This window comes from Mandrillus leucophaeus, unplaced genomic scaffold (genome assembly GCF_000951045.1).
Source record: "Mandrillus leucophaeus isolate KB7577 unplaced genomic scaffold, Mleu.le_1.0 Scaffold121, whole genome shotgun sequence".
Classification (NCBI taxonomy): Eukaryota; Metazoa; Chordata; class Mammalia; order Primates; family Cercopithecidae; genus Mandrillus; species Mandrillus leucophaeus.
This window is the reverse complement of record NW_012100432.1, coordinates 2,073,805-2,098,241: the sequence shown is the minus strand read 5'-3', so window position 1 is coordinate 2,098,241 and position 24,437 is coordinate 2,073,805. Positions and strand designations below refer to the sequence as shown.

At 39.1% G+C, this 24,437-nt stretch overlaps 1 protein-coding gene across 4 annotated transcripts in view; it reads right to left on the bottom strand.

Annotated features, from left to right (window-relative positions):
* MITF (microphthalmia-associated transcription factor) overlaps nucleotides 1–24,437 on the bottom strand; it is a 226,764-nt gene that overhangs the window by 184,635 nt on the left and 17,692 nt on the right. Inside the window, exon 1 of one of the 4 annotated variants that reach the window (XM_011971068.1) lies at nucleotides 17,360–17,490. The exons of 2 other annotated variants lie outside the window; for them this stretch is intronic. In XM_011971068.1, the coding sequence (XP_011826458.1) occupies nucleotides 17,360–17,370 (11 nt within the window). In that variant the 5' untranslated portion in view covers nucleotides 17,371–17,490. Of the gene's footprint in view, nucleotides 1–17,109; nucleotides 17,242–17,359; nucleotides 17,491–24,437 lie in introns of those variants that run through there. One more of the 4 variants, XM_011971051.1, reaches the window with a different exon arrangement.

Here is a 24,437-nt window from a genome sequence, read left to right as displayed (position 1 = left end):
CCCTACTAGAGAGGCCACATGGAGAGGCCACAGGAGGTCCTGAAACCACTGGAGAAAGAGAAAGCTATAGCCATCTCAGAGCCCAAGGCAGGCTTCAAGATGTCTCCAACTCCAGCCACCATCTAATGGCAACTCCATAAAAAAATCCCAAGCAAGACCAGGAAAACTGCTCCCCAGTCAATGATCAGAACTATGAGAGAGAAAACAGTTATCTCTTTAAGCCGCTAAATTTGCCCAGTAGTGTATAACTGAACTAAGCTCTAAACATTCCGTCAAGAAAACAAAGAACCCATGGGGTGAATCTAGCTCACAGATGACTGCTCATTGGCATGCATCTTCTTTGTAATTTTATATTAGGTAACATTTAAAAATTGGGAGATTTCACAAAGAAATTTAGATTTCTGGCATCTAAGAAATCAAAATACCAGCCACACTGGACCTATAGTCACAAATGGTAACAACCAGTGGTAGAATAGTAGTTATCCCTCTAGACAGAACTCACTGTCTTGTCCAGCCTAACATAGTTTCCACCTGGCCCATCTTCCTTCAGTTGCATTCCTCTGTCTCTATTAGGTCATCTTTTAACCCCTTTAGTACTTGTCAGACTGCATGGCACACAACTGACCCTCAATACCTCTTTGTTGAGCAACTACACAGAGAATCAACTTCTCTTATCAGTCTCACATTGCCAAATACCCCTTCTTCCCAATCCTATCCTTGTGCCCCTACTCTGAGATTATTGCAAGAGCCTCCAAAAGGTGTCCTAGCTTCCATGTTCTTTTTCCATTCCATTCTAGCCACAGCTACTAGGACAACCCACTTAACACAGACTTCAGCATATCATGGAATTCCCTTCAAAAGACTTCAGTTGATCTACCGGTTGTGAATTATACTAAATATTACTATTGGGTGACACTGGATAAAAGATACGTGGATATCTCAGTAATTCTCACAACTGTGTGTTAATCTATAATTATATCAAAATAAAAAGTTTAATTTTAATTTTAATTGTATATCTTTTTGACCCACAAATTTCACTTCTATCAACATTAAGTTTCTGTGAATTTTTAAGTCTTCAGTTGCTCCCCATCACATATAGAACAAAGTTCAAGCTCACTCAGCCAGACTTTCAAGGGTCTCCTCATTTTGACCCTTGTCAAAAACAGTAAATCCCTGAAATCTTCTAACATACTTTGCACACTACATGTGTGTGATAAGCCTGGGGTCATCCTCCATTATCCTGTAAATCTTCTGCATTCTCCAACATGGAGTTCACAATATCTCCCAGCAGATTTAATCCTTCCCTATTCCACACTCCACTATATTTAACTTGCACCTTCAGTGTGTCACAGTCACCCTTGTTTCAGAGGCATTTTTGTATATGTTTGTTGTAAGGATGTAAAGACTGTCTCCTGCTCTTATCGCAACTTCACCCAATTTCACAGAACAAACCAGTTCAGAGAAGTTAAAGAAAATCACACAGCATCGAGGTACACTTGAGATGTCTCTTTCCAAAAATCTCCACACCTTCTGCTATGCCTCAGAATGACTGTTAGCTAAAACAGTCACTAACAATTCTGCAAACATTAGGTGGTGAGACTATCTTGAATTAAACTGCAGCAAAGGACAAATATTTGCACTTTATGATACCCTGAATAATGTTACCTTCAAAAAGAGTGAATAAACATTTCCCTTCTGTAGTTTTAAACACAGAATAATTATATTCTTCCCAGATCAAAAGTCATAGTAAAGGGTATGACGTTTTACATCATACATTCCCTGCTTTTACTTGCACATCAGTTGGCGAACACCAGATGGAATTTTCCGCACTTGCTTGGAACCCAAAGAGGTCCACTGAGAATTTTAGTAATAAGGAAGATTTGGAATAAATCTGAGAGAAAAAAAATGCTTTTTGCAAGTTGAGAATTTTAATCTGGGAAAAATGTATTTAACATATTTTAAAGACTACTCAGAGCTATATGTGTTAGAAGGTATCTAAGAAAAATACGGTCAAACTTCAAGCACACTTCATATTGTATATGTTAATAAGAAATTACAGCTTGTTCTCCCTTCTTGATTTACACTCTTCTTAAAGCAGTTGTGATGCCCAGAGGAGCAGCAGCCATCTTGCAACCCTGAGGTGACAAACATTAGAAAAATGTCAGGACAAATCATTGAGATGCTGGTTCTGACATCATGGAGCCACTAAAACAATGGCAGTGATTACAGAGTCCTGGGCTCTTGTACGGAGATAAATAAGTCCCTATTTGTTTACACAACTGTTAATTGGCAATTTGATTTCATGCTTGAAAATGCAAACCTGACTGAAACAGACTCTACCCCAAGAACCAGACTCGTTCTAAAACAGTCAAATGATTATACCCATGTACTATACCCCAAATACATCCATCTACTATACCACATATAGGAAGAAGAATTAATATTCATCCTCCCCAATCTGTTTTATCTCACATGAGCCTCATCTCCATGAACAGTACCATTGTTCTACCCACCTGCCCATGTAAGAAATCTAAAAGCCATCCTTCCTTCCTTGCTCTCTCTTACCACTTAAGTTCAACCAATCACCCACCCTATGATTCTCCTTCCCTAATATCTCTCAGCTCCACCTCCTCTCCATCTCCACAGTCCAGTCCAGAGCAGCCCCATCTCTTGCCTACACTGCTCCTTATTGGTTTTCTTTGTCACCATCTCCTACAATATGTTCTCTGTGGCACTGCCACAGTGATCTTTCAGAAACACAAATAGAATGTCCTCCCTCCCACTTAAAACCTTTCTGTGCCTCTCTATTGGCCTTCGAATAAACCCCATCCTTCTTTTTTTGTTTGTTTGTTTTTTTTGTTTTGTTTTGTTTTGTTTTTTTTGAGACGGAGTCTCGCTCTGTCGCCCAGGCTGGAGTGCAGTGGCGGGATCTTGGCTCACTGCAAGCTCCGCCTCCCGGGTTCACGCCATTCTCCTGCCTCAGCCTCCCGAGTAGCTGGGACTACAGGCGCCCGCCACCTCGCCCGGCTAGTTTTTTGTACTTTTTTAGTAGAGACGGGGTTTCACCGCGTTAGCTAGGATGGTCTTGATCTCCTGACCTTGTGATCCGCCCGTCTCGGCCTCCCAAAGTGCTGGGATTACAGGCTTGAGCCACCGCGCCCGGCCAACCCCATCCTTCTTACCATGGCTTAAAAAGTACTCCATTCTATGACCCCAGTGATACTGAACTTGAATTTATCTTCCCTTCCAGGTTCCAGCCTTCCAACCATGCCATACCCTTATCAGAGATATGCACATGCCTAGAGGAAGTTCCCCCATGTATCTTTGACGGGATAACTTGACTTGTCCTTCCAGATCATATAATCTAGGAATTTCATCAGCACTTCCATATTTTGATGCGACCATTAGCACTTCTCTGCACACCTGACTTCTCAGTGCAAGCTCCCACCCTTCATTAAAACACAGAGAACTTCAGGACCAATGCTATTCAAAGCTCTGCTTTTCTCAAACATCATTTGTAGCACTGTATTACAATCACTATTTTTTCTTCCCTATTCACTTGAAACAAAAAAGGAAGTTGAACTTAAAGATATATTGCAAAACAACACACAGGTTTAAATATGGATATTGTAGCAACAATGACCCCAATGACTAAAGTAGAAAATGTTACCATCACCAGAATCAAGACTTACTCATTTCCAGTGATGCCACAAACAAGATATAACACTGAAATTTAGACCCTGTCAAAACTTTACGCCATGAACATAATCTCAGTTAAGATAGGAAATAGACTTGACTTAAACACAGTTTATATGACTTTTTAATTTTTTTTATTTTGGAAATTTTAGTTCCTGATGTTTCCTATGAGTCATTTTCCATGGATATAAAACTGTCCACCCAACACTGACCCTGACTAACTCTGATCTTTTGTGATCTACAAAATTGCAAATGCATGATTATAAGACTTTTACTGGATATTTTTCAATTTGCTGAAACAGCTCCATTTATAGAAATGTACCAACAGTAACATTACTCTCAACATTATTTTCTACATATTAATCCTTTTCATTTCCACAGAGTGTTTGTGGAATTCATCTTCAAATATAAGTTCTATATAAGCCAGAGGCATATCCACAGTAGGACTAAAAATAATGGAAATAATCATAGTAATGGTAATAGCAATTACAAGAAAAGTCTTTGCTATATCTACAAATATTGAGTATTTTTCATGTTCCAAACCCTATGCTGAGCACTGTACATATGCATTATCTCACTGATTTCTCATAAAAATTGACATTATAACTAGAATCATCTGCATATTACAAAAAGAGAAAACTGAAGCTCAACATTAAGCAACTTCTTCATGTTCACATACCTGGTACATTATGAAGTCTGGTTCATGAACCCAGACTATCTGTCTGCAAGACCCAGGCCTCTTAATGACAACAACAAACGTATATATAGCACTTACCATGAACCACAAGTTGTTATCAACACTTGACACATCCTAACTCAGTTAATCTTCATAATAACCCTATGTCGCAGGTATTATTACTATCTCCATTGTGTGTATGAGGAAACTCAAACACGCAAATGTCAAGTAACTAGCCCAAGATGGCTCCCCCATGAGTGCAAGTCCAGGATTCAGAAGCCAGGCCCTCCAGAGTCTGTGCCCTTAACTACTATCCTATGTAGTGTACAATAATGTGCTGGACATTGTGACACTTTCCATATATTATCTCATGAAATCCTCACAATAATTCTGAAGGTAGCTGGTATTTTTATCTCCACTTTACAATTCTGAGGCTCACAGAAGTTAATTCAGCAGCCCAGGGTCACACAGTTAACAAGTGCCACACTGGTGAATATAAAGTAGCAACTTCTAAGTTTCACTCTCCCACTTCCCTAGTTATTTTCCTAAGGCATGAGTGTCTGGGAAATAGCATGCGTCAGATTTTCCACCTCTTTAAAACTGTTCAGTTCATGTAATTTAGGGTGTGACTATTCATAGATACCTTTGAGCTAATCTTCTGGGAGCCAGTGTAACCGCAGTGCACGCTGCAAAACAATGCACGCTTTCTCTGTACATTAAAAATGCCAACCCAGCTTGGGAAAAGCCTATCTTTTGATATGAGCAATTAGGACAGTTTAGTTTTAGAAACAAAGAAAATCCACTGTTGCTGCTTTTCTTTTTTACACACAGTAGGTAACTCTGCTCTTTCTTCTAGAAAGAGTCCCAGTCAGTTTTCTATGCCTATCCTCTTAAAAATTCCATTACACAAGCCAAAACAAATCTCTCCAAAAAAGCATCAGGAATCCTACTAACAAAAAGTGATATTTTCTCTCTATTCATTTTTAATAAAAAGAATGGGGGGATCTGAAGGGCATTAAAGCTCATTTCTGGAAACAGAATTAAGAACTAAAAATGCAACTATTGCAAAATAAATTGACAAATCACAGCCCCACATGTCAAGCCTACACCAATTAAAGAATGCTGATTTCTGTATATCATCGGGTTTTGTTTTTTGCCGAGACAATCCTTAATAAAATCCCACAAGGCCAGAGACTTGGTGATGTTAGAGACAAGAATCACATCTTCTGCATCCTCAATAATACACACAATCAGTAACAGTTTTTACCCTCAGCTGAGACAGGCAGAGACATTTCACATAAATAGGTCAGATAAAACCAGTCTTCTTTTCAGTCATTTGCCCTTTCACTTAGGGACTCATACACTGCCTATCTGTGTTAGAGCCTGGCTTAACCTCTGAGAATCAAATGGGAAATAAAACAGCTGTGCTCCTTGGCCCTTTGGAGTAGGGAAACAAACACTGAACATACAGATGAATATAGAATAATTATGTAAGCAGCATGAAGGATAAGATTAGGAAACCTTACAGGAAAAGCATGGTAACCTAATTCAGATGATGGGCAAGGAGGTGGGTTAGGAAGCAACCTTTAAGTGGAGACTAAAGGATGAGTAGAAAGAAAACAGAAGAATGGCAGGAAAATGTTCAAGATGGCAGGAAGAATGTGTGTGAAGTCCTGAGGTGTAAAAGAACTGAAAGGAAGCAATGCAATGTGGAAGTCAAGGGCTCTTGGTTCCTGTTTCCAGCTTCACCTTCTGAGCCTCAGTTTCCCCTCCAGCTCTAACAGTGCTCACTGGCATGGTCATTTGCCCCCTAAGCATTACCACAGGAGAGCTGAGGTGCTGACATGTCAGCCTCCTCCTTCTGAGAGCCATGGTGCTGGTAACCATGGTAACTTTCCTCAGCAGCAAGGCCTCTAGCACCCCACTCCCCAACACACACAGGGAGCCTCAGTTGAAGGGCCAGTCTGGGAAACTGGCAGCCCTCCTACCTCTTGGAAACTTGTTTCCAGAATCTTCGACCTGGAAACTTATAATACTCCTAGGCTGCCCAAGAAGCCAGTTAACAGAACACAAGGAATAGATTGTGTCAGTGGATAAAATGACTAGGGCTCCACCTGACTCCCAACAGAGTTCATACTGGAGGCCTGAAGACAAGACAAGACTAAAGCCATATTTCTCCACTGGGGAAATACAGAAACTGACTAGCCATCCTGCTACCTGGGGTGCCAGTCTAGAAGGGGCACTATAACATCATAGGAAGTAGAAGAAATATTCTGGTGGAAAGGAGAGGACGAAGATGTCCAAAGGACATTCTTGAATAATAAAAGACAGTCCCTAAACCATCTTCTAATAAGAGTTAATTACCAAACCTTGGTGTGCCAAACATCATGATGCAAGTTTGGGGCAGAGCCAAATTGCTAAGGGCTGTAGAATAAAGCCTGCCAGGCCTCTGGCACCTCCTAGCATGTGTGGCACTAGGTCTAACTGGTTGTTGAAAATATTAAACATTTTTAAAGAATACTGGTATGAAGATGCACCTGAATATTAGTCTGCCTGTGCTCCCATGGGCCTGCACCTAGTCATGGCTTCTGGCCCTCTTTTCTGCCATTAACACCACTTTGTAGGGTACTGTCTTAACCAGGACTATCTCCTCCATTAACAACACTTTATGAGGTACTGTCTTATCCAGGAATCTCTTCTCCTACTCAATTCCTTAAGAAGCTGTGTCTTATTTATCACTGTATCCCAAATAATAGCTCAGTGCAATACTCTATGAATGAATTCTGTTTTCTATAACAAAAAATAGTATTAAGGCTATGTGATAAAGCTTATAATCTGTGTTTACCCTTACCATTTAGTCTTTAAGCAACCTTTAACATCAATATATAAAAATATTAATGCTTCATAGTTTTAAATTTGAGATGTTTATGGAAAAATGTTTAAGTAAATAAAGTGCAGAAAGATAATTTACAAATCTGTGGTCCAGCTATGCATACTCAAGGAGAAATGTAATCAGCCACACACATGAAATACTCATAGGAAGGCAACTAATCCAGGGTAACAGTATCAAAACCTGGAAGGTCATGAAAAATTATCCAACCCACAAGCATTGTTTTATAAGAAGGAATAAAATTGAAGCTAAGGACGATGAATTTATTTGCCCCTACCTAGTGACAAAGCCATGGTTTACATGGTCTCCAAATTCATGGATCCCTGTTTTCCCCCACCACACTGGGCTGCTACCTGAATTAATCATATCATGTACTCCTTTAGCTGGCAATCTGCAATGACTCCCAATTTTTAATGAGTAAAAGGCAAAGTCTTTACAAACCCTTACAGGGTCTGCCTCTGCCCCAATCCCATTCCTTCACTGACCCTACCTCCTGCCATTCCCGGAACTCCCCACTTTGCTCAGCCTGGTCCAGCCACTGTGGCCATGATGCTGTTGCTGAAGTAGTCACACTCCTGTCCAGATACTACGTACTTACTCTTCCTTCTGTCTGCTGTGCTTTGCCCCCAAATACTGGCATGACTCCCTCATCTTCTTTGGGACTTTTCTCAAATGTCATTTTCTCAGTGAAGCTGTCCTTGTCCACTCAATTTTAAATTACAAGTCACCTCAAACCCATCCATGCTTTATCGTTCTCTATAACACTTATCAGCATTTAGCATATTATGCATTTTACTCATTCACATATTTATTTCTACATCTGCTTACCCATGTAAGTTCCATGAATACAAGGATTTTCAACAGTTTGGTGCCCTGCTGTATTCCTCATACCTAGACAACTTCCTGAAACATAGTAAAACCTCAATAAATATTAGCTCAATAAGTGGTTGTATGGATTGATGGATAGAGTTCAAGAGTGGCCCAAATCCAGAGAATTCAAGAGCTGTGAAATGTCTGATAGCATCTGGCAGCCCATAGGAAGCAACTGGTGGCATGGGTGTCATCTACTATCACTATGTACCCACTTTTAACTGACACTCACTGATACTCTGCATGAAAGTCAGTAAACTAAGGAATGAAGTGACACAAAGACTTGTCAAAGCAATCCCTTTTGAGGCTGCATGACTCTCTGGGTTAAAGAGTGAACTAGCAAGTAAATAATTTTTTATCAGAAACAAGATGCTCTCACATGCACAGAAGTGGAAATCACTTCTAAATTGCTTCCCTGAGCCCCTCAGCTTAAGACAGAAAAGGATGGTTTACTTAGATTGGACATCCCAAAAAAGAGACTAGATTTCAAAAACTTTCTGGCATGAACCAACATTTGCCATTAGGTCTGAATGGCTGGCACAGCTGAGCCTCCATGCATCATTCTAAATATAAAACATGAAGCTTCAATTATAACTTAATGACAGATATATAAAGGAAGATATTAAGAGTGGCCAAAAATAAGGCAGTGGGAACCAAGGGTAGATATAAAAACTACATAATATTTGGCCTGGCCATCAAGGAAAAAAAATTAATAACACTCAGCCAGACCCAAACTAACATAAGCAGTATAGGCTCTTTCATGTTTAAGAACCCAATAAAGATTCGCATCCAGGCTTCTCTTACCCCACCAGTACCTGAAATAGCAAAAACATCCACAAAGAACAACTTGTCCAAATTTAAAAGACATACATCAATCCTAATTGATGAAAATTAAAAACCAACGATCTCTAAATGAATCACCAATTTCCAGTCTAATTTAGAGCTTTATAGCCCAACACACACGTAAATGGAAATACAGAAAAGTTTTCCATTCCCAATCTTAGCAATCCCTCTCATGCATCAAGCATGCATCGCGATGGCAGGCTACCCAATCCAATTCTCTACACACATCTGTTAATCAACATGAACCCCATGTCACATTTTAATTCATTTGCTAGAGAATTTGGGATGATTCAAGTTCTGAATGCTGGTGCCATTTTTAAATGGCATTAATTTCATATGGAAGTATTTCAAAAAAGCAAAAAAAGAAAACTACTATAACTGTTGAAAAATATTTTAGCATTTACTGCAATGGTAACGCTTACTTTCCAGTACTCTCAATTTCCACAGCTAAATTTAAGATGGCTATAGGTCTTCTCTAAAACTATGATGGCTGAAGCAGCTATGTGTGTGTTGCATCCTATCTGTAGAATCCTCCCCGTTCACTAATGACACACTGCTGGAGAATCACTTGGGACCATTCAAAACCATTAAGGCTATTAACTCTGACTTGGGCCAAGTCTAATAAACAAGTGTCATCCAACAGGAAATGAGTTAAGCTGGCTTGTAAAATCATTTAAGCAAATACTCTAAGTCAGAGTGCCTAACAAGATGCTTCTCATGGAATTCTTTTGCTGTTTATTTTGCCCAATTTAAATCAGAGCTCATTGGAAGTGTTCATTTCAGGAACAATAAAAATAAAAATAAAAAAATAAAATTCCATGTTTAAATGGAGTGACTTTCAGTTGGTTTAAGTGACCACCTAAAATAATTCCTAAATGTTGCCCACGTCTCTCTGGCTGTCTCATACATAGCAACAGCAGGTGCATGATAAATAGTTAGGAAACCAACATGGAATGAATCCAGGTCCACCTACATAAAATCAAGTTTCTGATCTGGAAATTCTAGATCATAAACAGTCACACATGAGAGAAGTGGTTGCGGTCAGTTACAGTGATGCTGTATATATTTTGGTCACGTCTAAGTAACACATGCATTTCAAAATGTGGCCACCTCCGGGTACTTGTTAATGCTAAGCCCACACCTAGAACATTTCATTTCCCAAATGAAATCATTCTTATCTTTGAACAGTTCTCTCACATAGTACCTTCAAAGAAACCTGTCCTAATAAAAGCCATTCCTACTCTACTTGGCCTCCAGATTTAACCACTTCCTACATTCCACCATACTGGGACCTGGCTTTACTAGACTTCAATTCTGACCTTATTTATCTTGCCTTTTGTCATAATTGCTTCTTGCTTTCGTGCTCCATTAAACACTAAGGTTTTTGAGAGCAGGAACTCAAAAACACTTTAAATTCCTCTCTCTTCATATGCAGTTGCTTTTGCACAGTCAATACTCAGTAAATGCTGACTGAATTGAAAGGATCTCACTCTTAGAATGCAATTCTCTCAGAGTCTCCAACTAGTCTAGTAGCTTAAAGACCAATCCTACTTAAAAATTAACTTGAATTGTAAGTACAACGAAATCACTCCAAGTTATTAACCTAACCATTGAAGTGTTTATTTTCCTACTTGGAAAACCAGGTCAACCATAGGGACCAACCTACCCTGGATAGGTGACTCTAAAAGTAATGAGGTAATTTCCTTCAAAAATGACAAAGCTTTCAGGATTCTCTGGAATGCATACCTACCCATTAATGTGTCACCATTAATCATTCCCTTTAGGTAAAAGCAACACTAGAATATTTCAGAATTTTCAAGCAACATCATACTATATACTCAGATATCAACATAATCTCAATTTGATGGTCCTATGGCTTACATAGGTAGAAGGAATTAGGAGGCAGATTTACCAAAGACACTAAGAAATCATTCTTCAAATTTATGAAATTATTACTATACTTATGCCCCAAGGATGTTATTCACTGCATTTGTATAAGCATCCACATATCCCTATCTGAGTGAAAAAATGAACGAGGGCAAAGGAGTATGTTTTACTACCAACCTAGCATAGCTAGATTTAGCAAATACTGAATGTCCAGTTGAATTGAATTTCAGATGAATAAAGAACTTTTTTTTAGTCTAGCTATCCCACGAAATATCTGGAACAAAGTTATAGTAAACAATTATTCTGTATCAGAAATCCAAATTTAACTGGACATTCTGGATGTTATCTGGCAACTCTGCCCCAAATTCAGAAATTGCATTATTGAGTCTCCAATTTAAAGAAAGAAAAGGCAGTGGCACATGCCTATGGTCCCAGCTACTCAGGAGTCTGAGGCAGGAGGATCAGTTGAGCCCAGGAGTTCCAGGCTGTAGTGCACTTTGCTGATCTGGTGAGCACCATGAGTTCGGCATCAATATGGTGACCTCCTGGGGGGCCACCAAGGTGCATAAAGAAGGGTAAACCAGCCCAAGTTAGAAATGGAACAGGTCAAAACTCCTGTGCTGATCAGTAGTAGGATTGCACCTGTGAATAGCCACTGTACTCCAGTCTGGGCATCGCAGCAAAAAGAAAAAAAAAAAAAAGAAACGAAATCACACAGCAATGAATATACTTTGTGAAGCCCTAACTTTCAGAAAGAACAAAATAAATAATCAAAAAATAATAATATTTTAGAAAGCTCAATATAATGATGGTAGGAAAAATAGTTGAGTAAGACATGAGTGCTAACTAGGTGCCAGATTACCAAGATGAAAACCCTATGTGTGCACAATCTCATTTAATTCTTGCCACATCCTTATGAGGTAGGGACCATTATTATTATCATCATCATCATTATTGTTATTATTACTATTATTATTTTACAGATAAGAAAACCAAGATGCAAAGAGAACAAGTTGCTCAATGTCATACAGTAGTACAACAGAGACTCAAACCTTGGCAAATTTAACAAAGGACTTACATGGTTACCCACTACCTCATTTTACAGGTGAAGAGAGAATCTTAGTGATTTGCCCAAACTCACACAGCTACCAATCAGTGCAGCTGAGATTCAAACCTAGAACAGTCCTACTCCAGACTTTTAGTCTCAACAGGCTATTGCCTCTCCAAATCATGCAAAATGGGACACATGCCCTCCCCACCTACATCAGCTTCAATTATCATCCTAATAAATTTGAATGCTTCATCTTTAAAACACTGTGCTTGAACTTACAATGGCTTCCTAGGAATTTGTATCAAACCCATTCAGCTGAATTTTGACTCCATATTAATATAAATGATTCTGGGTTGGATAGGGAATGTGGGGAAGATTTCTATTAGGGGGAGGAATTTGTTGTTACTGCCATTTCTGTACCAAAACATCTCTTTAAAATAAGCCACTTATCTAGTATCTACCAGTCTTGCTGCCTCAAGGCAAATTCTTGCTTCTGCACACAAATTCCAAACACCGGTAATAACCTGGAACACAGATAGAATGGCTAATCTGAAGCAGTCACCAAAGCCAAATTATGTACGGAAGACTTTTCTTCTTGGATCAGGAACTCAACAGCCAGGATTCTTCCACGTAAAATATCAGTGTTCAGAAAATATGAAAAGTTATCTAGAACTTTTCCTGGAGCAGATTTTCTTATGGGAATCCTCATATGCCTTATTCTAGATGCTTGTCTACCTATGGAGTGAAGACAGGTGGTCTTTCATTAGGGGAGGAAGGTGTGTATGTGAGCACATGTGTGTGTGTGTGTACATGCAAGTATGCTCCATATAAGACACAGACCTTGACGTTTATCTTCTTATCTAACTTTATCCTTCAAAATTTCCTATAGAAAGCAGAGAACATGTTGTCAGACTATAAATTAACTTCAGGAAAGGAGGGGAATCTATGGAGAGCATGGACCCTAAGAATTTTGCTCATGCACCTTATAAAGCCTACTTAGTAATCAATCATTTTCTTTTTGCTTGATTGTGGGCAGAGGCCATGTCTACTTTATACACGATTGTATTTTCCAGGTGCTTGGTACAGAACAGGCATCCACTTACATGACGAAGGAATGAACAAGCAGTCACTTTATTGTCAGCAGTAAGCAGTTTACACATAGCCTTACTTTTTTCCTCACTGTCCTTGAAGTCTTTAACAAGGTTTTTACCCTCTTGCAATCACAACCTATCTTCAGGGCTGAACAGTGCATGTGTATCATCATTCCTCACAAAGACAGTTCAGCTGGAACCATCCTAACTGGTCTCTGTGACACCAGCCCTGGCCACCCTCCAACCCATTCTTCATTTGGCAGCCAGAGCACTATTCCTCTGCATGAAGCTGGCCACACTCCCTGGTGCTCCAGCCACACTCCATGCTAAGACTGTCTCAGTGCCACATTATGCTGCACCTCCATGCCTCGGTCTACCTGGAATGCTTTCCTCTCATCTGCTTGACAATCATGTTTTGTTTTTGTTTTGTTGTTGTTGTTGTTTTGTTTTGTTTTGTTTGAGGTGGAGTCTCGCTCTGTTACCCAGACTGGAGTACAGTGGTGTAATCTCAACTGACTGCAACCTCCACCTCCCGGGTTCCAGCAACTCTTCTGCCTCAGCCTCCCAAGTAGCTGGGATTACAGGCACGCACCACCACACCTAGCTAATTTTTTGTAATTTTAGTAGAGATGCAGTTTTATCATGTTGGTCAGGCTGGTCTCGAACTCCTGACCTCAAGTGACCCACCCACCTCAGTCTCCCAAAGTGCCAGGATTACATGCCCCTCCATCTTTTGTCTTTAAAGGAATAACTACAGACCTAGCATCATACTTATGTCACTGTGAGTTACAAGAAGGCAGAGCCCATGAATTATAGGCTGGCCATTTATCAATAGCATAGTGCTGGCATACAGGAGGTGCTCCATAATTGTGCCCCAGATGGAGACATGTGCTTTGGAGAGTAAAAGTGAAAAACTCTGCTAATCTAATTATATATTCATATCTTACACCACTGGAAGAATAATGTCTAATAAGACCCATTCATTAAGTTCTATCTATTAATATATCTGCTAAATCTACCAGAAAAATTATTGAATGGAGGGATAATGGTGCATGCTGTTGTTGCTATTGTTTAAATGAACATCTGCTAACCAAGAAACATCATATAATATTGCCTATTTGTAATTGGGTTTCAGGGACCAAAACCAAAAAGAGAAGGTACAGTAAGTTTTAACTCTTGTATCTATGGTGAGTCATGGGAGCCTGATGCACTAAATTCAGAAGGGCCCAAGGCTCCTCCTGGGTTCACAGGAAAGAGCAAAGTGATAGTTGGCAACATGTACCATACTGCAGCAGAAGGAGGGAGCAACACAATCCCACATACTTATCCCTGATCCCGTCTTTAGCCTTCATTGTATATGGCGGGAGACAGATCCCCAGGGTCACATGATTAGGTAGCAGCACAGTTGGGTCTGCAACCAGGCCTCCCAAAACATGCATTCACTCGTTCATTGATTCAACATTTTTTGAAGAATTACAAGGTCCAGCATGATGCTATTTGCTGGAATAAGATAAAATGATAAAGAGGCCAGGTGCGGTGGCTCACACCTGTAATCCCAGCACTTTGGGAGGCCGAAGTGGGCGGATCACTAAAGGGCAGGAGTTCAAGACCAGCCTGGCCAACATGGTGAAACTCCATCTCTACTAAAAAAAAAAAAAAAAAAAAATACAAAAATTAGCTGAGTAGCTGAGTAATCTCAGCTACTCAGGAGACTGAGGCAGGAGAATCACTTGAACCCAGGAGGCAGAGGTTGCAGTGAGCTGAGATCATGCTACTGGGCGAAAGAGACTCCATCTAAAAAAACAAAACAAAACAAAACAGAAACAAGAAAAGAAAGATAAAATGATAAACAAAACCATTCATGGTCATCAAGCTAGTGAAATATACAATTCATTTAATGTATACTCCAGTTAAGTTACAATCTCATGATACCCTTCCAATTCCTACCTCGTTCAACTATTAAGCTTCCATTCTCTTATATCTAGTGACATTTTCTACATAAACTTAAAAACTCTTCTTAAAAAGATACCTCATAGCCCAAACAATTCGACCAATTCATAACTATTTTTCCTTCCCCCTTTTTATTCTATTTATCAAACTTTTAAAACTCACGTTTAACCAAAAACTCCAAAATGACATTTGAAATATTTTCCAGATAGCTATACCATTCCAAAATCTCTATTAAAAGAACTTATCATTGCAATATTAGAAGGAAATGTTGGCTAAAGGTATATGGATCTTATAATACAAATTTTCCTGAGACTGAATAATCATAACTTATCCTCAGGAACGCAAATCAGTGCTTAATAGGTCTTACGGTAAGGAAATTATATTTGTATTCCTAATCCAAACCTTAACTACTAACAGTTAAACTAAATCCACTCGCTTATGAAAGATAACAGCAAAGAATCAGTCACCAGCTTACAGCAAATATTCCAGGACATATGAGCCTGGTCTGCAACTCTTCAGTTTAATCTCATTTTTCTTTTTAAAAATGAGGGAAATTAATTTGTGGGAAAATTAACCAGGAAAAGAGATTCCTCTGAAATCTTAAACAATTTTGTCAAAAAAATTTTTTCACAGAAAGTAAATGATCCAAGATGGAAATATCTATAATTTTCACTAAAGAGTTTCTATTTTGACTCTGGAATAAACATATGACTTTTCAAATTCATGTTGGTTTGCAAAATTCCAAACACCAAGTAAGCACTCATTTCCATAAAGTAAAAAGACACATTCTGGTCTTATTCTAAACAGGCTACCAGAAAACAAAACTAATACTGTGAACAAACAAATCTTCACTAAAACTCATTGAAATAATCCAAATGGTTTCCATTCCAGGGAAAATAGTAAGTCAGCAGTTTGCATATGGCTACCTTTTCTAAATACACAAAATAAGCAAAAACGCCACCAGAGGAAAGTACGAATGCTGAACCCTTTCTATTTCTGTTTCCACGGGACTGCAGTTCAATCAATACCGCCCAGCAGCACCCAACCATCCCGTGTGCACACTTCCAGGTGGCTTCCAGCGTCCAGCACAGGAGCCCAGAGAACTCCCAGGAAAAGGTTCATGGAACCGTCACTCAAACCACAAACCAAGTGATAAGAAAGCCTGAGGCCAGACTCCCACTGTTAAAACAAGGAGACGCAAGCCAGAAAAATTAATGTGTAGAGGGCCGGAGCAATCAAAATTGTCACAAATAACACAGATCCTAAACAAGAAAATGATGAGGACAGAGCTAAGCATTCCTTGAAGGAGTAAAGGCTCCGAACAAACGAATAAATCAATCACAATCTTTCACATAATACCAGTGACGGCCTGGAGTTGGAGAAAAACTGTTGAGTAAAAATATTCTATATAAGGAAACTTACTTAAGGGAAGTATTCAAAACCCTTCACCCAGGGTAGAAGACAGTCCAAAGTGCAAAATCAGGAGTGAGACTCCTCTGTCTGGGGTTATTAAAGGGCACATCAGAAAAGCATCTTAAGCGCTACATAATTTTCGAAATATAACAGAAAAAGGAAAAGGAAAATTGCTGTTTAAACTGAAAGACAAAGAATTCATTTCCAAATCCCTATCCTCCTACAGTACTTGAAAAGACAATAATTAGTCAAGAAAATAGCAAAATGAGGAAGTGGTATTCTTTTACAATTTCTGTTAATCCCCACCAGCTGTAATTTAAGAAATTCAGTGATATCAGCATTTATGTTTGAGCCAGCAGAATGACAGAAGGACAACTGCAGAATCATCTGAGAGGAGGAAAAGAAATCTGGGGACCACTGGAAAATGCATTTGGAAATGTGGAAAATTAATGCACTTTGCAGTGAATCACTTCTACAGCTTCAAATACCAACACTGCCAAAAATAACATAAAAAGTGGAAAAGGAAGCATAAGCACTCCAAACCTAATCAAATGATCCAGTGGAACTTCTGAAAAAATGTTCACTGAAACAAGTGAACTGAACATTTCTGAAAACAAACAGCAATCCAGCCATTTATGAACAAGAACCAAAGATCTGATATGACATAAAGATTGACATCCCTTAAAAAACATGCTATATAAGAACCTGTAAACTGAGGTACTTTGGTTATCATCTGTTTTACCTTCTTGAAAACAGGCACAGAGTCAATTCCCTGGTTTCCTTTTCACACAGAGAGAAAATAGCTCGTGGGAAAACCACCGAAGTATTTTCAAGGTGTCCCATTTGACTTCAGAGATGGAGCAGAATAGGTCTGAATTCCCAAGATTAATGCCAACCATTAGCTTTTACTTAGGTCAGAAGCAAAAGGAGAGGACAATCACATCAAACTCGACTGACCAAACGAGCTACAGAAGAGAGCTGAAAACACTCACCAGGGCCGCATCGGCCCTTTGGCGGAACATTGAGTCCACTGAACCGTCTCAGAAAGGAGATTATTACAAAGATGCGATTGCAGACGTTCTGCCACACGCTTACGTGCACCTTCTCTCAACACTAGGAAGGCTAAATTAGAGATAGAGTGATAATTAACAGGATCCTTGGCAGCAGGAGCGGGCTTCTTTAACAAACCAGTAATTGCAATTGCTGCCTACTTAAAATGACAGGGAATTCAGCCAGGAAGGAGGGAGGTGCTAGATGGTAATCATAAAAGGTAAAATAGACTTTACATCAACAGATTACTTGGCTCTCATTCAAAACTACCTCTTTATCTATAGATTCAGTTAATAACAGTAAATAAATTCAATACCTTACATATGAAGACTAGAGATCAATAATCCTCTCAAGGAAAGGACGCAAGGACATCTGATGAAAATCTATGTCCTCCTCCCCACAAATCTTCCAACTCCCAAAATGTCATCAATTACTACTTAAACCATGAAAATAAATATCAATTTGCATAAGATATCATGTTGGAAAAGAAGCTACTTCCCATAAGTGATATATTTTGATTTCGAGTTCTTTTGAAAATACCCAGATGTGAAATTTTTAACAGCGGCCATAAACACTGTTTATGCCCCTTGTTCTGACATCAAAGCCTTTTCCTTTGTTGGTAACCTCTCCAGAAAAGAAAAGGTATTTAACTCAGAGGTTGTTTACCAGGACGACTGAGGATTGCTGGCAAGGTAAAGAGCAGAGTTAGCACAGGGTGTCCTGGTTTAAGCCTCCAACCCCAGGAAATAAGACAGCCCATCAACCTATTAAACTGATTATTAAACATTCATCTAGACACTATTCCCAGAAGACCAGTATCCACTACACATTCCTCAGCAAGAAGCAAACCAATGTACCTCTAACATCTTTAGATGCTCAGACTCATGTAGAGATGAGGATTCAACCTTCTGCTGTAGGGAGATGACTGTCGAGATAAACCAGGGCAGGAGGCCCATAGTTTCACAATGACTAATGCTGACCAAAACTCTTCATAAAATCAGCTCCATAGGTAAAGACCTAGTTTGTTTGCTCAGGAAAGCCCTGACTCTCTGACAGAGCTGCAAAGAATTCCCTGATGGTCCTCCAAGAAGAGATCATTACAAGGCTAAAGGCTTTCAATCAGGCCTATGATGCGCCCAGGAGTCCCTGTCAATAATATCTCAATGGAAATCTTAAACATGTCTTGTGGTAATTAAAGACACATGCAAGGTAATGAATCAGGGTTAGAATCACTGGGAACTTGGATGTTTACACTTTTCTTGTTATGGATGGGAATCAAGTCCCTTTTTTTCTTATTATTGTTTTTCTTTCTCCTCTCTCATTAATTAAAAGTAAGAATGCTTTTACATTCATTTTGTGAATCTCTAACTCATCACTCGTAGAACCCACTAAATATATGGCTCACCATGAAAGCCATTAACTGGGATTTTTATAACTTCTTTTTCTCTGCTAGATCATTATATCCTTTTATTGAAAATATTTAACTCAATACTTTGCACTGACTAACGCTCTTAACACCCACAAGTCAAGGCAGAAGTTATGCTCATTACACAACATTATGATGTTTCAAGACCTCTGGCATGCCAAAGATAAACAGTCCAGAATGGAACAGACTGGCTATATAAATTTCTGAAGACACACAAAAATAGCAATCAACAAGTCAGGTTAGGAGAAAAAAGAGAGAGGGAAAAAGAGATGAGTGAAAAACATCCAGATGTTATGAGCTACATGCTCATGTTCAGTAGTAGAACACAAGGATGGGTATGTAGAGAAGACAACTTGATGTCATCAAGTAGCAACATTCGAAGATCATCAATAAGAAATAAGGAAAATCTACCACTTACTTATATACCACACCCTTGTGAATGATCAAGTATCCACCATCCCATCTTCTCCTACCTTTCTTGGAGCCTTCACAGCCCACCTCATTTCCTTCTTCAGAAGCAGCTTTAGAAACAAAGGACTATGCAGACAGGCATGATGTGAGCACCTTTAATAGACATAACTATTTGTTTTGGATTTGGATGTTCAACCACACCCTGAGTCTTCTGCCTTTACTTCATAAGAAATCTAGTCTTCTTCCCATTCAAAAATCAACATAAGTTGTCACCCCGATCACTCCTGCCTCTCCCTCCAAATCTCTGAACACCAAAATACATAGAAACCACTGCAGCATGGTGAATAAGAGAGTGAGCTTTGAAGTCAGACAGTCCTCAGTTTGAATCACAGTTCTACCTTATTTGAGTAACTTAAGATATACAAGTGACAGAAGACAAGCACAAGTTTCTTCATTTATAAAATGGGATCCTATCTACCTCATACTAGAATTATATAAAACACTTAAATACCATGCTCGGTACACAGTAAGATATACTATGTTTATAATTCATCTAGATGTAAATTTATTATTAATTCCTGATGTTTCTGTTTCTTCACATTTCTAACACAGAAAGAATTTTTTAATTATATAGGTACCTTCTTTAACCCCAGTATAATACATAAGAATACTATAGAAATATATAAAAGGTAGGCTAAAGCACTAGCACAAGACACAGCCTGTAAAGATGGCTTTAAAAATGCTAGATGCTACTGTTATTATTATTGTTCTTTGTGTTTTGTTGTCACTAAATTGTGTGATCTATCTGCTACGTAACTTGAAACTACAGAACCTACTGAAACCAATTCTTTTTCTCCTTCTTTCTAAAAGAATTCCAAGCAATCCCAACAAGTTAATGTTTACAATAATGACCATTCTGATAACTATAATATGCTAATTTTCAATGCTTGCAAAAGTCAAAATCATCACCTTTATCATCTAGGCCCTGAGTAAGCTGAGCCTGGTTACCTCAAAAACTGCCTACACCAGAATTTCTAAGCCATCCTGAAGTAGGAGACTACCAGGACTTATTTCCTGGTTTCAACAAGATGAAATGAAGAAACGCACCAGAACTAGCAAATGGTACCCAAGGCAACCTCTAGGTGTCCTCACTGCTCATCACCATAAGACACTCCCAGCAGTGCTATGATAGTTTACAAAAGCCATGGCAGCCTCCAAAAGTTACCACCCCTTTTCTAAAGATTTCTGAATAACTTGTACCTTGATTTGCATGTAATTCCAAGTGGGTATAAATACTGCCAGTCTACAGTCCATACACTGCTACTCTGGGTGCATGCCTATGGGTTAGCCCTGCTCTGCAAGGGGCAGCTACTCTATTGTACACTGTTGCTTCATTAGACCTGCATTCTTCCACCACCAGCTCATTCTTAAATTCTTTCCTGAGCAATGCCAAGAACCCTCCCAAGCTAAGCCCCAATTTGGGGGCTCACCTGCCCTGTGTCAATCCTACTGCTTTTTGCTGGATTTTTCAGCAATGGTCCCATAATCTCTCTGTGGTATTTTCCTGGGTCCCCACCCACACACTCCATCTTATTAAAGAATGATAAAAAATCTATCAAAATTCTACCATATCTAAGCAGTGAAGCCTCAGTCAACTTTAAAGATCTCGAAGTGATAGGCCATTTTTATTGGGCAAACAAACTGATAAAAGTTAGAGATCAGGGCTGGGCACAGTGACTCACGCCTGTAATCCCAGAACTATGGGAGGTCAAGATGGGAAGATCACAAGGTTGGGAGATCAAGACCATCCTGGCTAACATGGTGAAACCCCGTCTCTACTAAAAATACAAAAAAATTAGCAGAGTGTGGTGGCAGGTGCCTATAGTCCCAGCTACTTGGGAGGCTAAAGCAGGAGAATGGCGTGAACCTGGGAGGTGGAGCTTGCAGTGAGCCAAGATTGTGCCACTGCACTCCAACCTGGGTGACATAGCAAGACTTCGTCTCAAAAAAAAAAAAAAAAAAAAATAGAGAGATCAGGCACCTGGAAAAGCTTTATTAATGTGGCTCCCTCTGTAATCCACAACATCTGAGCAGATAGTGTTTTAAAAATGTTTTCCCCGGTGGGTAAGCTTTTTAGTCCAGAGGAAGAACTGCTAGAGAAAAACAGATGCAAGAAAACAGTTATTAATATAGTCAACCCTCATTATTCATGGATTCCCCACTTTCAAATTCACCTACTCACTAAAACTGATTTGTAAACCTAAAATCCATATTCTCAGAGTTTTACAGTCAATCACATGCATAGAATAGCAAGAAATTTGAGTCTCTCAACATGCACATTACCAGTCGAGGTCAAATAAGGTAATGGTCTGCCTTCTCATTTCAGCTCTCACATCATATTGTAAAAAAGTGTCCTTTTCACAGTCTATGTGGTGCCACACTTTTTGCACTTCTGTGTGTTTTTGTTGGTGACTCTTCTATTCAGTATGGCACCCAAGCTTAGTGCGAAAGTGCTGTCTAGTGTTCCCAAGTCAGTGAGGTTATAGTGCTGCTGGCCAGGAGTTGAATGTTAATGAATCAACAATATATGGTAAATAATGTGTCTTTACACAGAAACAGACATAAAACAAAGTTATGTATTGATAGATTGATTAAATGTTGCGACTGGAGGCTCTAAGGAACTTATCCTGTATTTCCATAGTGGTCATCATTCAGTATTTGCTGATTTGGTATTAAAATAATGAGAATTGACTGTATTTTTAGCAGTCTGTATCTTTAGCACCAATAGCAGTAACAATCATCACCCCTACTAACTTTGTATTGAGAATGTACATATGCCAGTCATTTTACATATTATCTTCTATAATCCTCACAGTTATCCCAAGAAGGAAATGCCATTAGCCCCGTTTTATAGGTAAAGATATGAAGACTCAGAAACACATGACAAGGGCCCGTAGCTAACAAGAGAAAAGGTAAAATAATTTCTTACACATTTTCCTGAAAGGGTTTAGCAAAGTTCCCAAAACTTACTGACCCCTTCTAACACACCAGAAATACTTTAGCCATCTAGGTCATTCTTTATTCAACAAACATTATTGGATGCACTCAGTATCCTGGAACCTTGAGAGGTCCAGTGAACTAACAAATTCCCTGTTCCCATGGGAATTAACCAATAATAAAATAAGTATTACTGGATTGGGTTACTGATACGTAAGAAGATATTTGGTTTATTAAAAGACACATTATTTTAAAAATAAAGCCTATTAAAAAAGTGACAGCTAAAGGCCATCTTCAGTGAATACCAGTTAAAATGTATATTTCCAGGCTGGGCACAGAGGCTCACATCTGTAATCCCAGTGCTTGGGGACTCCAAGGCAGGAGGATCGCTTGAGGTCAAGAGTTCAAGACCAGCATGGGCAACAAAGCAAGATCCCCACCTTAGGGGAAAAAAATTAATTAGCCAGGCATGGTGGTGTATGCCTGGAGTCCCAGCTACTCAAGAGGCTGAGGCAGGGGAACTGCTTGAGCCCAGGAGTTTTGAGGCAATAGGAAGCTATGATTGCATCCCTGCACTCTAGTCTGGGAGATGAAGTGAGATGCTGTCTTTAAAAAAAAAAAAAAGTAAATAAAATGAAATATATTTCTGAGTGGTGGGAAAGTGTGTGTGTGTGTGTGTGTGTATGTGTGTATATATATATAAAATATTTATTTATATATTTATATATATACTTTCTGAGTGGTGGAAGAGAGTATACACACACACACACACACACATATGCCCTAGGGTAACTGATGTAACCACCAAGCAAGTTCTTTCCCTCTTCCAGAAAGACCTCTCCTGGCCTTTGATGGTCTGATCTGGGATCCACAGCATCACTCAACAGCCATCTATTTGCCAAAGGCAACAGTGGTTCAAGTTTGACCCTTCCTGCTCCCCATTATCCTCAGCTCAACAAATACTTATTAAGCATCCTTTTATACTACAAGGCAAGGAAAATTTGCCCGAAGATCCTAAAATAATTCTCAAACCATAACTCTGGGAAAACAAGAGTAAAAGTCAGATCTCTTAATGTCCACCCATTTAGATACTCAAGAAATATATCTATTCTGAAAATGTCCCAAACTGTTTTTTTCATCTCTGATAGCTGGTTCTTCTCCTAGTTCAGGGTGTCCTAACTCTCAACACCAGCCTACACAGCAGATTTATTCTGTACTCTCACTAAAATGCAGAGTTCAGAAACCCATCCCACCATTCTACTTCTGACCAAACCTCCTCAGCTGTCTTCTCTCCTGTGCTTACAGTTTCTTTGAACACGTAAGCACTCACTCTAAAGCACCTACTTCTATCTGTCTTTTTCTTCAGTGTGTTTGTCTTTCTGTTTCAATCACAGAAAGAGGAGAATTTCATTTTTCCTCTTTTCTTATAAAACTCTGGATGGGAACTGTTTAACCAAGAGTCAAGTTTTGGTTAGTAAGAATACTGAAGAAAGTCTGAAAGTGTTTTGAAAAACACTGCCTTGAGAATCCTACATATGTTTGTATGAATATATATATATGGATTCTGATAGATTATGCATTCCTTTAATTGGTATTCAAACTTGGTAATCTCATTCCTATGCACACAGCAGCTGACAGTTGGAGGAAGTGGTCTGGAAGACTCCTGGGTTGCAATCCAGTGCTAATACAGGTTTAAAAACTTGCCATACAATCTACAGAATGGGAGAAAAAAATTGCAATCTATCCATCTGACAAAGGTCTAATATCCAGAATCTACAAGGAACTTAAACAAATTTACAAGAAAAAAAACAACCCCACCAAAAAGGGGGCAAAGGATATGAACAGACACTTCTTAAAAGAAGACATTTATGCGGCCAACAAACATATGAAAAAAAGATCATCATCACTGGTCATTAGAGAAATGCAAATCAAAACCACAATGAGATACCATCTCACGCCAATCAGAATAGCAATCATTAAAAAGTCAGGAAACAAGAGATGCTGGTGAGGCTGTGGAGAAATAGGGACGCTTTACACTGTTGGTAGGAGTATAAGTTAGTTCAACCATTGTGGATGACAGTGTGGCAATTCCTCAAGGATCTAGAACCAGAATACCATTTGACCCAGCAATACCATTACTGGGTATATACCCAAAGGATTATAAATCATTCTACTGTAAAGACACA